This window comes from Xenopus laevis, chromosome 6L, assembly GCF_017654675.1.
Source record: "Xenopus laevis strain J_2021 chromosome 6L, Xenopus_laevis_v10.1, whole genome shotgun sequence".
Taxonomy (NCBI): domain Eukaryota; kingdom Metazoa; phylum Chordata; class Amphibia; order Anura; family Pipidae; genus Xenopus; species Xenopus laevis.
This window is the reverse complement of record NC_054381.1, coordinates 123,388,688-123,405,082: the sequence shown is the minus strand read 5'-3', so window position 1 is coordinate 123,405,082 and position 16,395 is coordinate 123,388,688. Positions and strand designations below refer to the sequence as shown.

The 16,395-nt window shown below is 38.6% G+C and overlaps 2 protein-coding genes across 10 annotated transcripts in view; one reads left to right on the top strand and one right to left on the bottom strand.

The window, feature by feature from the left end:
* tgs1.L (trimethylguanosine synthase 1 L homeolog) overlaps positions 1-10,251 on the bottom strand; it is a 32,718-nt gene extending 22,467 nt beyond the window's left edge. Inside the window, exons 1-4 of one of the 2 annotated variants that reach the window (XM_018266452.2) lie at positions 10,113-10,251; positions 7,940-8,047; positions 4,462-4,526; positions 2,064-2,212 (exon numbers count right to left, since the gene is read on the bottom strand). In XM_018266452.2, the coding sequence (XP_018121941.1) occupies positions 2,064-2,212; positions 4,462-4,526; positions 7,940-8,043 (318 nt within the window). In that variant the 5' untranslated portion in view covers positions 8,044-8,047; positions 10,113-10,251. 2 annotated transcript variants of the gene reach the window in all.
* The window catches only part of tmem68.L (transmembrane protein 68 L homeolog), a 35,578-nt gene continuing 29,413 nt past the window's right edge, over positions 10,231-16,395 (top strand). For 4 of the 8 annotated variants that reach the window (XM_018268003.2, XM_018268004.2, XM_018268001.2 and 1 more), the window contains exons 1-3: positions 10,555-10,905; positions 11,802-11,840; positions 14,932-15,022. The gene's annotated coding sequence lies outside the window, so the exon portion shown is untranslated. Of the gene's footprint in view, positions 10,341-10,539; positions 10,906-11,801; positions 11,841-14,931; positions 15,023-16,395 lie in introns of those variants that run through there. The other 4 variants (XM_041566425.1, XM_018268002.2, XM_041566427.1 and 1 more) reach the window with 4 other exon arrangements.

Sequence of the window (16,395 nt, the reverse complement as noted above, 5' to 3'; positions counted from 1 at the left end):
CCTCACTTGCCTCAATTAAGGTCAGTGTTCACGACTCCACCATAAGAAAGAGACTGGGCAAAAACGGCCTGCATGGCAGATTTCCAAGGCGCAAACCACTTTTAAGCAAAAAGAACATTAAGGCTCGTCTCAATTTTGCTAAAAAACATCTCAATTATTGCCAAGACTTTTGGGAAAATACCTTGTGGACCGACGAGACAAAAGTTGAACTTTTTGGAAGGTGCGCGTCCCGTTACATCTGGCGTAAAAGTAACACAGCATTTCAGAAAAAGAACATCATACCAACAGTAAAATATGGTGGTGGTAGTGTGATGGTCTGGGGTTGTTTTGCTGCTTCAGGACCTGGAAGACTTGCTGTGATAGATGGAACCATGAATTCTACTGTCTACCAAAAAATCCTGAAGGAGAATGTCTGGCCATCTGTTCGTCAACTCAAGCTGAAGCGATCTTGGGTGCCGCAGCAGGACAATGACCCAAAACACACCAGCAAATCCACCTCTGAATGGCTAAAGAAAAACAAAATGAAGACTTTGGAGTGGCCTAGTCAAAGTCCTGACCTGAATCCTATTGAGATGTTGTGGCATGACCTTAAAAAGGCGGTTCATGCTAGAAAACCCTCAAATGAAGCTGAATTACAACAATTCTGCAAAGATGAGTGGGCCAAAATTCCTCCAGAGCGCTGTAAAAGACTCGTTGCAAGTTATCGCAAATGCTTGATTGCAGTTATTGCTGCTAAGGGTGGCCCAACCAGTAATTAGGTTCAGGGGGCAATTACTTTTTCACACAGGTTTGGATTTCTTTTCTCCCTAAATAATAAAAACCCTCATTTAAAAACTGCATTTTGTGTTTACTTGTGTTATCTTTGACTAATAGTTAAATGTGTTTGATGATCAGAAACATTTTGTGTGACAAACATGCAAAAGAATAAGAAATCAGGAAGGGGGCAAATAGTTTTTCACACCACTGTAAAGTGCTGGCTTTCATTTGAAGCAGTAAAGATGGTTAACAGTAAGGTAGTGATGGCAGATTACATTATTGCCTTTAAAAAGGTGGTTCGCCTTTAAGCTAACCTTTAGAGTTATTAGAATGGTCAATTCTAAGCATCTTTTCAATTGGTCTGGTCTTATTTATGTTTTTTTATTTTTTTTTTATTTGCTTTCGTCTTCGGACTCTTTCCAACTTTCAAACAGGGGTCACTGATCTCATCTGAGATCGCATTTATAGTTATTGCTACAGGTATAAGACTGGTTAACCAGAATGCTCGGGACCTGGGGTTTTCCAGATAAGATATCTTTTCATAATTTGGATCTTTATACCTTAAGTCTACTAGAAAATCATGTAGACATTAAATAAACTCAATAGGCTAGGCTTGCTTTCAATAAGGATTAGCTATATTTTAGTTTGGATCAAGTACAAGGTAATATTTTAATATTACAGAGAAAAAGGAAATCATTTGTAAAACATTTGGATTATTTGAATATGGTTGACGGCCTTTCCATAATTTGGCGCTTTCTTGACAACATATCCCATACCTATACTTTTATTACTCATCTTTCTATTTAGGCCCTCTCCTGTTCGCATACCAGTCTCTGGTATGTGAAATCCACCAGATTGCTGACATTGCAAACTGGAGACTTGCTGAATAAAAATATAAATAACAAACCAAAAATAATAAAAAAAAATGAAAACCACTTGCAAATTGTCTCAGTATCACTCTCTACAGCATATTAAAAGTTAACTCAAAGGTGAACAACCCCTTTAAGAGTTTTGGATGATTTGTTAAACACACATATAATATCCAAGGCTATTAAGATCTACAGTTAGTATAGATATTGATAAATAGTTTATATATATATATATATATTAGTTTATATATGCTTACAGTTGGCAAAACTACAATACGCCATGGGAAGATGGACATTAATTTACTTTTCATCTGAAACACCCCTATAGGAAAGTCAACATTGAGATTGGTATTTATTTGAGTCAAACAAATTAGATCAATGATTAATTCAATGATTTTTGAAGTACAAAGAGTTTGTAAAAAGACCACATACACTTACCACATAATTCCTCTCATACGATGAGCCACCAAAGTGCAAAGGAAGACCCATTTTTAACATGATTTCTGTCTCAGAGTCCAATTCATTTTCTTCATAAAGAACATCTAAAGAATCCTCATCAAAATCTGCGTCTTCTACATACTCTTCACCTATAAAAGGTTTATTAAAGGAGAAGGAAAGCCAAAAAAATACTTAAGCTCTAAGTGTTGCCAATAAATAGTATATATATTTACCAGCAAGCATTCCCTCATTAGTTTTGCCCTTAATCTTTTTGCTGCAATTTATTTTTTAAAAAGTTAAAACATGTATTAAAAAGCATACCCTTGTTTCTGTCCAGAAAACCGTCTGGATAGGGCACACACATGCGCAATAGTTTCCAGCCATGCCATGCTCATGCGCACAAGAAACTTTTGTAGCGATGACTATGCTCCCCCTGCCTCATAAATTACAAGCTGACCCTCTGCCCCGCCTCATTAATTACAAGCACCAATAGCCCGTGCAGCTTCTCCGTTGCTAAGAAACTATCTTTGAAGCTCGCTCTACTTTTAATTTACAGTCTGTCAGCGAGCGAGCGCAGGAGCTGAGGAGGGGAGCTTAAAAGAAGGCAGCCAGCTATCCGGTCTGTCTGTGAGGTCTGTAGTCACTTGTGGGTCACACAGGGGGGCGCATGTGCAGTAAAGGGCGGAAGTGATGCTCATTTTGAAAATGGCGGCGCCAAAATGTTCACAGAGCCAAAAGTTCACAACGCAGGTGCACAAAAACTGCAGGGATAAAGGAGTTCTTAATGTGGCGTTTCACAAGGGGGCCTGATGGCAAACCTAATTATGTAGGTGTCATTTTTTTTTGTTTCCTTCTCCTTTAAGACAAAAATATATATATTTTCAATTTCAGTGAAGCCAGGAAACAACAACCACCTCCCTTTAAAAGCAGAGCAGGCTCTAGGCCAGGGGTCCCCAACCTTTATACCAGTGAGCCACATTCAAAGTTAAAAAAAAAAACCTCTGGATAGCAACTTAAACATGCATAAAGTTCCTGGGGATGTCAAATATGTGCTGTGGTTTGCTATTGGTAGCCCCTATGTGGACTGGCAGCCTACAGGAGGCTCGGTTGGCAATACACATGGTTTTTATGCAACTAAAGCTTCCCTTTAAACCGGGAATTCAAAAATAAGCACCTGCTTTGAGGCCACTGGGAGCAACATCCAAGGGGTTAGTTAAGCGGAGGTGCAACATGTTGTTATTACTCAGTCGCATGTTTACTGGGGGACTGGATTTTAAATGCACTATAGAGCTAAAATGCTAATAGTGTAGGAAGGAAATTATTCACAGGTGTAGGTTTGTTGGCTGGGGCTTAAAAGCTCCCAGCTTTCTCACTAGAGCTCCTGAGCTAAGGCTAAGTGCACAATGGTCTTACTTGGTGACTTGATTTTAAATGCACTACAAACTTATAATGCTCACAAATAGTGTCGGACTCACGTACAATGAGGGGCCTTGACGTGGCACGTGAGCTTACATATTTTGGCCAAAGTGTGGTACTAACATCTCATTTTTTGTAATTATTTTTTAAAGGCAAATCGAGCGCTAGCAAATTTTCTCTCTCTTAACATCCAAGGGGTTGCTCATGAGCAGCTGGTTTGGGATCAGTGCTCTAGGCACTGGATTTTGTTTAAGGAGTCATAAAGCTGACTTCTCACCCAGATATAAAAATCTGTATAATAAAAGACCTTTGCAAATTAAACATGAAAACCAAATATTTTTAGTAAAACGTCAATACCAATTACTTTCACTTTCCATTCTGCACTTCCTAGATTTTACAGTCTCCCCCCCCCCCTTTCCTCCTCACCATCTAATGTGTAGCCAGTGTTTGGTCTTAGACATTGGGTGCCTCATTCTGGTGTATAAACAAGATTTTTCCATAATGCAAAGTCTGCCTTAATAAAAGTGTCCACAAAATGGCACCTGGCTGTGTGATGTGCTTGTGATTTCCAAGATGAAAGGAATCAAGATTTGAATACTTTATATAGTGTAAGTGAAGTTTATTTTGCTTGATTAACATCATTGCATAGGATTTGGAATTATTTCTTAAGGTGACAGGTCCCCTTTAAGTGGAAGCCAAAAACTACATAGCATGCTTGCAAAAAAAAAATTATATAAAAAAAAAAAAAGCTTGTGCATGTTTCAAGCCAACTTTGTACAAAATATTTCAGAGACACTTTAACAGTTTACAATGATCAATGCACAAGCCTTATGAATAAACATGTGCTTTTGCAGCTAATGCACAAGAAAGGTTGTTATATATCAAGGCCAGTTTTCAGAAAACTATCTCTTGAAAGAACCCATCCGGCAAACAGCTTTACCATTCACTGCATGTGATGGAAACAATCATCCAATTATCTTACCTCTTTTGTCCTCCTTTCTGCTGAAGCCAGTTCCTTTAAATCCCAAACAGTACAAGTTGCGATCACTAAAAAGAAATGTAAACACAAATTGGTAAAAGCAGAATCTGTGTTTCTTTACAAAATAGTTTATTATTGCAGGTCAGACAGAAACAGATGCAGCATTGGCAGGTCCTGCAATGACTTGCAGTAGTCTTTTGTTATGGAAAATGTTTGTAAAGTAGAAAACTAAATAGTCTCGTACCCTTAGCACAGCCAACAATGGTGCTAAATGATTTCACTAAAGCACATTGGCGGTTAACATTTGGTCCCTGCTACTTTTCTTCTTCTTCTGGGAGAAAAGCAGAAGATAAAGTTACAATGATAACTGCCTCCCAAGTGCCATACTTGCAGAGGGATGCCAAGAGTAGCATTGTTTAGTGATGTAAAGAGAAGGTTACTGGTTTTTATGCCAATTGCTTTACATTTAAGGTACTAAGCCACACATGCTTATGGTCAAAATCCCTTAGATCACTTTCCCTTGTAAAAAAATTTAAAAATGGTTGCTGCTGCTTAAAACAGAACCCAGACTGTACTGTATACAAAGCCTCTCACTTTTGGAGTGAAAAAGTAAGTAAAACTTGCCCTTTTTATTCCTGGCATGCGACAGTGAACACTGACTACGACTACCTTCCATATCCCATGAGTAGCCTTGCTTACAGGGAATGTCAACCCAAAAAAAATTTTTTGGCCTAAAAAAAAAAAAAAAGGGGGGGGGGGTGGTTCACCTTTAAAGGGGAACTAAAGTCTAAAATAGAATGCTGCTAGAATTTGAATGCTGCTGTATTTTGTATACTAAATATAAACTTACTGCACCAGAAGCTTAATAAAACAAATGATTTATGCTTTCAAAGTTGGCCACAGGGGGTCACAATCAAACTTTGTTAAACATCTTTACAAAACTAAGACCATGCACATGCTCAGTGTGGTCTGGGCTGCTGCTCAGAGGTTGTCATAAATGATGAAAACAGCACAAGTCAAATAATTTCTGCCATAGAAGCGAATACAGCAAGACTGATTAATAATTGGAATATGCAGACTGCACTGGGTCCTGTGTTGTCAAATAATCTAATGTGGATTTTATAGTTTTTGTATTGTTTAATACAAACTTTCTCCAACGCTCCAGAACCAGTGGCTGCAGCAAAATAATCCTTCAATGATAATCCCAGTTCATCTGTTTAAATCTGGCTCCATGAGTTTTGTCCCTGCCACTGGAGTTGGAAACATTAAAGGGGATGTAAAGGCAAAATAAAATCCAATACTATGACTGCACTACAGGGAAACAAACAAAGCTGCTTAAATTCTGCATGGCTGGGAAGTTGAGGGGCTCCCCCTGCTGTTTGAAAGTATGATAGTTTCCCTGCAAAGCAGCTAGGGACCGTCCTCTATTCGCAGCAGTCAGAGCAAGTAAAACGAAGAGGGAATTTCATTGCATAGTCAGGTTTCTTATAAAAACGGAACATTTTTAAACAAAGTATATTGGAGAAAGGTTTCTTTTTCATCAAAAAAAAAAAAAAGTAAAAATAGGATTTTATTTTTTTGCCTTTTCATCCCCTTTAAGTTACCTTATAGTATGTTATATAATGACCAATTCTAAGCCACTTTTATATTTTTTTAATTATTTGCCTTTTTCTTCTGACTTTTTCCACCTTTCAAAAGGGGGTCGCTGACCCCATCTAAAAACAAATACTCTGTAACATATAATATTAAAGAACAGCCTTTACAATTCTAGATGAAAGCAACGGTCATCCTCATCACCTTTATTTACAACTCCATTGATGACAGGCATCTCACTATATTTTCAGTAGGTCAAACGGAGTGTGGTGACTAGGAAAGGAATGAGTTGCTCCTTGTTTATTGTGAGAGACAGACCGGACTGGCAATCTGTGGGTTCTTGCAAATGGCAGAGGGGCTGCTGTAAATTGTTGCAAGACAGTGACAGTCACAATCAATTGGGCTAGTGGGGGGCTGCTTGGGCCTCTGTGTACTTGGAATGCCAGGGTTTATTGTCAATCTCAGTTCAGACCTGGTGAGAGATATGTAAATCAGGGTGTCCACAAACTTTTTGCAACAAGGGCCAGATTTGGTGAGGTGAATATGTGTGGGGGCCAAACATTCAGTCTGACATTCTTTGAACCATTAGGTATGACGATCCAATATACAGAAAGATCCCTTATCTGGAAACCCCGTTACCGATCATCCTTTATAGCAGGTCCCATACCTGTATTCTGATGCACTGTAGCACTTTGCAACTTTTTTGTAAATTAAGCACGTTGATTGCACATATTTGTTGTCAAGTAAAGTGAATTTGCCACACTATAAAATCATTTTCTTGTCTTTTTTTTCCCCTTTTCATCTTTTTCTGTTTTTCCTCCTTTTCGTTTTTTTCTTCTATTTACTTGTTTAAAGCTGGCCATAGATGTTGAGATTTTTAAAAGATCAGATCCTGATCGTGAGACCACGATCTTCTCAGAACGATCGTACGAATTTACCATCAACTAAAAAGACCAATTTACCAGGAAAACAAAGGGGAGCTGCCTGCTTGGCCCTGCAAACATAGAGAGATTGCACTGGGACCGACAAAGATTTTTTGACCTGGCCGATCAATTTCCCGCCAGATGTCGGCCGAAAAATCGTAAGATGTACGATCGTTCGAATACCACTAACCGCACGATAATTGGTCGGGCTTCCCTAAAATCGGTCGTTCGGCAAGAAGAATCGTCGCGTCTATGGGGAGCTTAAAACTTTTATTGTTTTCTCATTTAGGCTACATTTTATTTTCTTATTCCTTTCATTTCTATATTCTATTTTTCTTAGAATGATACTCTGTGAGACCCAGTCTATTCAGAAGGGAGCCCTCCGATTAATTTGAATATATTTTCTAATTAATATGTTGAAGCATATTATATAAACATTTTACCTGGGGGGATGAGTCAGTGACCATGCTGATGTGCATTTACAAGAAAATTTAGAAGGCCCATGAGTGTCATTGCAGCCACCGGCGAGAACTAGCGCCTAATCCAGTGACGTCATGTCACGCTAACATGTGATTATGTCACAGAGTATAGACAGCACTGCTCTTCCCCCGACTCCTGGCTCGGGCTGGCCAGTTGCGTGTTAATTTTTCATACGAGTCTGCCCTTGAATGGGCAAATCCTTGTTTAAGGCTGCAGGCCAATCTAAAATTGAAAACGGGCCACAACTGGCCAGTGAGCCGGAGTTTGGACATGCCTGATGTAAGTGAAACAATCATCAGAGGAGTAAAACTGTAGGGGCCCTGTCATAGGGATGCCCTGAAACCCCATATTTATGACTATGGCAGACATGTAGCAATATAGAAGCAAACAATGCCTGCCACCTGGGACACTGCATTAAGGGTGCAATTGAACACCAATATACTCAAACATAAGGCCTTGAGACACAAATGACTTTGGCCACTTACTTGACGAATGCTCTGGAACAGAGGCATAATATTTTACTGTCCTCATTCACATCATCCAGGTAGAAGCACATTTCTGCCACCTGGATCCATTCTACACTCAACATGATCCTAAGAACAGATAAAAGAAACAAAGTAAAAAAAATATAAAAACAAAAAATAAACTTGTTAGAACTGGTGTGGAGAGATACAAAAGGCAGTGGGAAAGACTAGAGTAAAGGTGAAAACAGACTAAGCTCAAAATCTATTGTGCCCTTTCACTCATGAAGAAAATAACATTTATAGCTGAAGGAAATATTCAGGAGAAAAAAAATAAATACATTTTACAGCTAATTGACAATTCTTAAATCTAAAGCATTACATATAGATATATCCATTTGAATTCTAGAGCAAGGTCCAAATCCATAAGCGCTTAAAAGAACAGTAATATATAAAATAATTGTTTTAAAGTAATATAGTGAATAAAGTACCCCCTATTGTAAATTATAAGGGTATTATAAGTTACCGAAGAGTTTCATGACCATATAAAAACACAAGGCTGAGTGTTTTTTTATACAGGTCATGGAACTCCGAGGTAACTTCTAATAGCCTCATTATTTTGCAACTAGGGGTAATTTATTTATTATAATACACAAGTTTCAGTGAGTCATATGACAGAAACGAAGACAGAACTCACTGTTTATAACTGATGACATCAGAACTCATCTTTTATAAGGATATAATTTACAAGATATTCATAGTTTTTGTGTATTATATAGTGAATAAAGTACCCCCTCTTGTAAAATATAAGGATATTATAAGTTACCGAGGAGTTTCAGGACCATATAAAAACACGAGGCCGAAGGCAGAGTGTTTTTATACAGGTCATGGAACTCCAAGGTAACTTCTAATATCCTCATATTTTGCAACTAGGGGTACTTTATTTATTATAATACACAAGTTTCAGTGAGTCATGTGAGAGAAATGACATCAGAACTCACAGTTTATAACTGATGACATCAGAACTCACCTTTTATAAGAATTTAATTTACAATATATTCATAGTTTTTGTGTATTATAAGGATATAATACACAAGAGCCATTAATATCTTGTAAATTATATCCTTGTAAACAGTGACTAGTGAGGTCATCAGTTATAAACAGTGAGTAGTGATGTAATTTCTGTCACAAGACTCACTAAACCTTGTGTATTATAATAAATAAAAGTACCCCTAATTCCAAAACATGAGGATATTCGAAGTTATCTCAGAGTTCCATGACCTGTATAAAAACACTCGGCCTTGTGTTTTTATATGGTCATGAAACTCCTTGGTAACATAATATACTTTATTCACTATATAAACAGTGCTTAGTGAAGTCATCAGTTATAAACAGAGTTTAATTATGCAATTTCTGTCAAATAACTGAAATGTGTGTATTATAATAAATAATGTACCACTCAGCATTCCATGACCGGTATAAAAACACCCAGCCTTCGGCCTCGTGTTTTTATTTGGGCATGGAACTCCTCGGTAACTTATAATATCCTTATATTTTACAGGAGGGGGTACTTTATTCACTATATAATACACAAAAGCCATGAATATCTTGTAAATTATATCCTTATAAACAGTGAGTAGTGATGTCATCATTTATAAACGGTGAGTAGTGATGTAATTTCTGTCACATGACTCACTAAAATTTGTGTATTATAATTAATAAAGTACCCCCAGTTGTAAAATATGAGGATATTAGAAGTTACCTCAGAGTTCCATGACCTGTATAAAAACACTCGGCCTTCGGCCTCGTGTTTTTATATGGTCATGAAATTCCTCGGTAACTTCTAATATCCTTATATTTTACAAGAGGGGGTACTTTATTCACTATATATGATCTCACACTGTACAGGGGCATAGTAGTATCTGGGGAATGTTGCACAGGGTCTATATGGTTGGGCCCATTGCTGCTGGAGCAAGTCACTTAAAGTTGTACTGTGCCAGGTCCATGAATCATGAATGAATAAGGCCAACATAAAATGGCGAGGGAAGATTTAGAGAACAGAACACAACAGGGAGTTTCTCCAGGCTAGACTGAGGCGCACACATAAATCTCCAACATCCCAACAATATCCGGTTCCTGAGAGAAAATCCCAGCTGAGGCGTCAACCTGGAACCCCATAATTCCACGTCCTCCTCACCTGACTAACTGCTCCGGTAGCTGTTACAAAGCACAGAGTTGTTAGAACTACAGCTCTCAGCATGCTTTGCTGCCAGCTCTCTACTCGCCACAGAACATGCTGTCCGCCCGAACGCACTGTTTATACACTCGCAATTCTCTGGCAGCCCACATGCCTACTCACAGTGTACTTCCGGGTCGGGAAGGTGGAACTACATTTCCCTAAATGCCTCGCTCTGCGTGGCGAGAGGTAAGTGCAGCAAAGACCCTTGCGGTTAGTAGCGCAACTATACAGGCTAAAGGGTGCACTTGTTTCATATATACTCAGCGCCTCTGTGCGTTCTACCACGTGATTCGACAAGTACAAGGAAAAAGTCTATGCCTTTCCAGTGAGCGATGCATGTCGGGATATGTAGTGCTGCCACCCGTGGCTAAATAAATGCGGAAAGCCCAAACGCAAAATTAGTTCGCGGCAATGCATGTCGGGAAGTGTAGTTTTATTCCCCTTCAGTCTCCTAAGCTATAAACTACTAAAGCTCTCAGCCGGCTGATAAAGAAGCAGATCGGTATTGGTGGCAGGTAGGCATCTCAGTGCAGCTAGTGGGGGAGCTGCTGTTGCGATCCAGCGCTTGGCCAGCGACAAAGTCGTGGTGTCGCCGGGCTGCTGCTGGGCACCGAGGCTTGTGCGGTAGTTTCCTCATTCTGCCTGTCTGACATGAGCCAGTGATTCCTGTATGTGGTCCTTCTGCTGCAGCCGAACTACTACAAGCCCTTCCTTGCATGATCATTTCACTCTGGATTCTTTGTTGTTGTTGGTGGGTTGTTCTTTTATTGAATGTTATAGTTTAACACATAAGGATATGTACAGGTAGCAGTCTCATTATTATCTTAGAATATGTTTATTTTCAATGCTCAATCCCACCCCCACAGCCTCAGAACACTGGCTCATGAGATCAGAACTCTAGGGGGCAGATTTATCAAGGGTCGAAGTGAATTTGAGGGAATTTTCAAAGTAAAAAAATTCGAAGTAATTTTTTGGATACTTTGACCATCGAATAGGATACTACGACTTTGAATTCTATTCGAAGTAAAATCGTTAGACTATTCGACCATTCGACAATCGAAGTACTGTCTCTTTAAAAAAAACTTCGACTTCAATACTTCACCAAATTAAACCTGCCGAAGTGCCTATGGGGACCTTCTAGAGCATTTTTCTACATTTTTGGAAGTCGAAGTAAACTCATTCGATCGATCGCTGAATTCCTTCAAATCAAATGATTTTACTTCGACCGCAGGATACCCAAGTTCGCTGAAAAAAACTTAGACTTCAATATTCGAAGTCAAAGTATTTCAATTCGATGGTCGAATTTCGAAGTATTTTTAACTTCAAAATTCGACCCTTGATAAATCTGCCCCTAGAAGTTCTTATAATAGAACTCATCCTAACGTTGCACCTACTGTCAGAGGGTGCCGGGAGTTGTAATATCTCTTAACTTATCCCTTAACTTAGCTGCTGTCTCCCAGAATTCCACCAAATGTAGAAGCATCAGCTGCCGGCAGGATCCAGCCAAGAGTGGATGGCCGCAATGTCCTGTTGTCAAATAGAATTTAACAATTGTGCCTTTAATAAATATTCATTGCTAAAAATGCCAGAATGTAGGAGAGCACAGTGCTTTTCTTAAATGACTTATTGTAATATTATATTTTACAGATATTTCTCAGCAACTGTATATTGGATACTGCTTGTTGGGTAAGTAAATCATAATAATTATTTAGCTTACGTTTCCCTATTTACCCAATATGGGGTAGATTTACTAAAGGGCGAAGTGGCAAACGTCCGCAGGGACATCACAGATTTACTAACGGGGGCGAAGGAGACAATTCACTAGTGAAAGAGATAGACGCTAGCGCTCATTCGCACTCTATTGCCAATTTGCTCTGGTGAATGGACGTTACTCTTCAAATTCACTAAAATGCGGATTTTACTGAACGTTACCTCTTTTGCTTGACTTGCTTTCGCCAGCTCAGACCAGGTGAAGTGCACTGCAGTGCATATATATTCCTCAATCTTCTGTTACTTACATCATATTCTGTGAGTGGAAAAAGCATCAAAGTTCAAAAAACGCTGGTGTCTTTCCCTTTTTTCAGAGTGATAGCCTGCAAAAGTCCTAAATATATTTTTTTTGGGTAACTGGTTTCCCCCCTACATTTCCTAACATATGGAACATACAGTGAGCTCATGTGTAGGGCATTATAACAACTCTATTGTCTGGACATGTGTAATTAACAGTGGAAATGTAATGTATTTGCTGCAACATATAACATAAAGACGTCCATTCAACTTTAAATTTCCCGCCGTATGCAAATAAACCTCAGCGCAAGACCTCTAGCGAATTTGCGATAGGCAGAAATTAACGCTAGTGCATCCTCGATTTGAATTGCTCGCATTGCAGAAGTAATGCTAGCGAAAAGTCACCAGTGTTCTGCGCCCACGACAAAACTCCACATTTTAGTGAATCAACGTTGTCTGAGCGAATTTTCAACTGGCGAATCGGTCGCTGACGACTTTTTGCCGGTTAGTAAATCTGCCCCAAGGCCTTGATGCAGCTTGCCAGCCACCTCGTACTAGACAGGTTCTTGAGGTGACATAAGAGTCCTGCCATTTATATTCATATGATAGGCAACAGGGCCCATAACTATGATAACATTTCCTTTAGCACCATAGTGGGTATTTTCTACCTCAAGGACCAAACATGGAGTAGCTTCAATTTCCCTGTTTGTCTGTTCAGCTCAAGAAACAACAAAAACCATAGATTGTTTCTTTTTTTTTTTTTTTTTGTGTGTGATTAAAACAGTTGGTAAAAAGTATGTTGGACACATGCCCTTTTCATTGAATGTGATATCTCTGTTTTATTAATTCTTCATGCACTAAATGTTGAAAATGTGAAATACTTAATACTTTTGCTTATTCTGAACAAATTTGTGAAGTGTGTGAATTTTCGCTATCCATTTATTATCGCTGTGGATATTATCCACTACAAAGAACTAATAGTACTATCTAAAGGTGTGTTTATTTCCTTAAGCAATATACATACAGGAGATTACTTATTTTTAATATTTTATACCCCTCAGACAACAAATTGTCCAAAGTACCTTTTAATTCACAAGAATGGGGGTTGCCTCATGAAAAACACTTTATATGTGGACTATTTCACGGAAATCCCTGCTTTATTGTTCTGCAATTAAGCTGAATCGCCACATCTGAATGGACTGTTTAAAATACATTTTTTTTATAATTACAAATCTGCTGATTTTGACTTGTTTTCTGTTTGTTTGGGGAACCAGTGGAAGCTGCAACAATTGTTCTGAAAGATAACCCTATCAGTCTGCCTATGCCATCTCCTGTGTCGGGAAAATGTCCAAAAAGACTCTACTCGAGTCCTGCCTGGGTGTCCGGCAACGTTCAGAAACCGCACAAGATTTGTGCTAGTGCTTCCCCTTGTAACTGAATTTGTGAAAAACAATAGAGATGAGTGACCACTGTCTTAAAGAGGACGTATAGCATATGTTTTCACAATGCAGCAAACTATGTAAACCATGTTTTGAGGAAGGATGAGTAATATATCTGAATATAAAGGTTATATAAACTGTCTCCTTTAATCGTATTGCAGTGATCCTGCAAGTGGCTCAAAAAATGAAAAAGTTGAGTTTAAGTAGTGGTATAAATTCTAATATACTTTTACTACTACAGGTAGGGAACCTGTTCTCCAAAATGCTCCAGACCTGGGGTTTTCCAGATTAGATCTCCATACCTTAGATCTGCTAAATAATCATTTATACATTAAATAAACTCAATAAGATTATTTTGTTTTCAGTAAGGGTTAATGAGATCTTAGCTTCGTTAAAAGTACTGTTTTATTATTTTAGAGGAAAAATAAAATAAAAAAAAGACAGAATTATTTGGGAGATGATCATCCCATATTACAGAGCTTTCTGGAACATAGGTTTCAGGATAAGTGATCCCTTACCAGTACTGAGGGTGCAAATGGCGCAGTCAGAAGAGTGAATGACTGTACATTCTGTCTGGTGGCCATTTCTTTGCATGATCCCTATATTACACACATGATTGAAGGTGCTTTTTATGAAAAATGTTATTTGTTGTGACTTTCCTTTAAACAAAAGTAAAACATATGATTTGCATCCATCATTTGCACAGGTGTCTGGACTTTGACAGGCAATGAATATTAAAGTATAGAAGTAATCTGCATGGAAATAGGGAATATTAAGTATGGGTTGTGCCTGTCACTCAGCTCATTGCTTACCCCCTCTCCCCCTTTTTCTTATTTCGCTCCCAGAATAGCTTTTTCACCTTGGTTTTTGTAACTTCTTTAGTTTGGCACAATGTCTGATATAAACATTACACAAACAGGACAGAGTATTGTGACAGTTTAATCAGGATTGTGCACTTGTCTCCGTTAATAACAATCTGGCCTTGATCTGACAGATTCCAGAAAATAAACCGCTAAATTAGATTTGAAACAAAACCTTTTTTGTTAGGGGATAAGGATCATAACGAGGGTGCAATCTTATCATATGACTTGGAGCAAAGGAAACCTGTGCTCCTACACTTTCCCATAGAATTGCTTAGTACTTCCCGTGCTGAGAAATAAGGGCCACTAAATTTAAAATACAAGGGGTTTATATGAAAATGCACTTTACAGCTTTGCCAAATGCAATTGTAAACGTTTAGAAACCTTAAGACAAAGGACAAGGAACACTGTTCATTAAAAATAATTACTCCTGGTCCCTGATAACTTCTCTCCATATTTCTTCCTCTATAGGTCTGTGCGCAGAAGGATTAGTGAGACACAGGAGGTTGCTAGTCGCCAAGATGGAGGTCTTGAGCACATCTTTTTGGGAAACGCATTACTGGTAAAACATTTTGGGAGCTTATTTGGGGGGGGTCATGTCATTTCATGAGGCAAAGTGGTTGTGTCTTGACATTTAAAGGGGTTGTTCACTTTTGAGTTTGGTTGTAAATCGGTCAACTATTGAATAATTGAAGTGTTTTTGTGGCCACCAATATTACCGGTATTATTAGTTGCTAATCATTTTTGAGGTTGTGTTACTGTGAACTTTGACTTATGGGAAGAGGCTTTTTCTGTTCAGTGCTGAACGAAGAACACACAACCTGTACAACAGAAGAAGAAAGTGCTTGAAAAGGGTCCACAACATTTTCTTTGACATTAAATTGCCAAACCCATGGGAATTTCGATGTCAGGAATCCAGTGCTTCCTTTAATTTAGAAGTGTCATGATCCCTTAAAGTTATAGATACATACGCCAGAATACATTAGCAGTTAACCATTACATGTATCCCAGAGGTATAACATGTCAGATGCTCCTTCAGGAAAGACCTGAATCCTACTAACTGACCTTTTCTAGCTCCTTGACTGCTCTTATTGGCTCAGTAGTATCTGGCCTGATTTGCACTGCCATAGCCTGTTGTGGAATCTTATGCCTTCTGACCTGCCGAATAATCCTATTTTGTGCACATCTCTTTTGCAGCTTAGTGGGCTCTTGCCTTGATCCTGTACTTCTTCACTGTTAGCCTTCTTGCGGCAGCTGATGTCTGATTACATCTGTGCTTCAAACTGTGCTTTGTCCTTGACTGTCATCCAAAGTCACTCACCCATGTATTTAAATGCTCTTCCATTTTCCTCAGCGTCTGGTTTTCATGCACATTCATGAAGATCACCTTTTTGTACTTTAAAGAATGGCGTTCTACTTAACACTTATTCACGTTGCTGCTTTTTCTTGCCCAGTAAAATAGGTTTGTTCCCATAAAGATGATTTGTTTAAGGCTACAGTGAAACCATTTTCACCATTTCTTTCTGGTACCCTGAAAGATGTAAAATGGGGGTTCTACTGTATTTGCTTGCACAATATATGCCATCGCCGGATGCAACTGATCTACACAACATAGACCCCCCGTGTGTGTGGCCCTTCACATGAAAGTCTGCATGCTGTTTACACCTCAAATTCAGACCGTAAAATCCTGCATTGTTCAGACGTGTAACACCTCTATTGTTATATCTAGTAGAAGTAAATCTAGAGCAACTGGATTTGCTGATTAATCATTGAAGACATTTCACTTCTCAACAGCTTCTTCAGTTCAACCTATTGGGATGGGATATTTTTGTCATATAAACTCTACCTTTAATCCAATCACAATGGTGCAGTGTAACTTTCCAAAGAAGTGACAAGTGAAACTGACAGAAGTTGTAAATGCTGTGTAGTTACTTT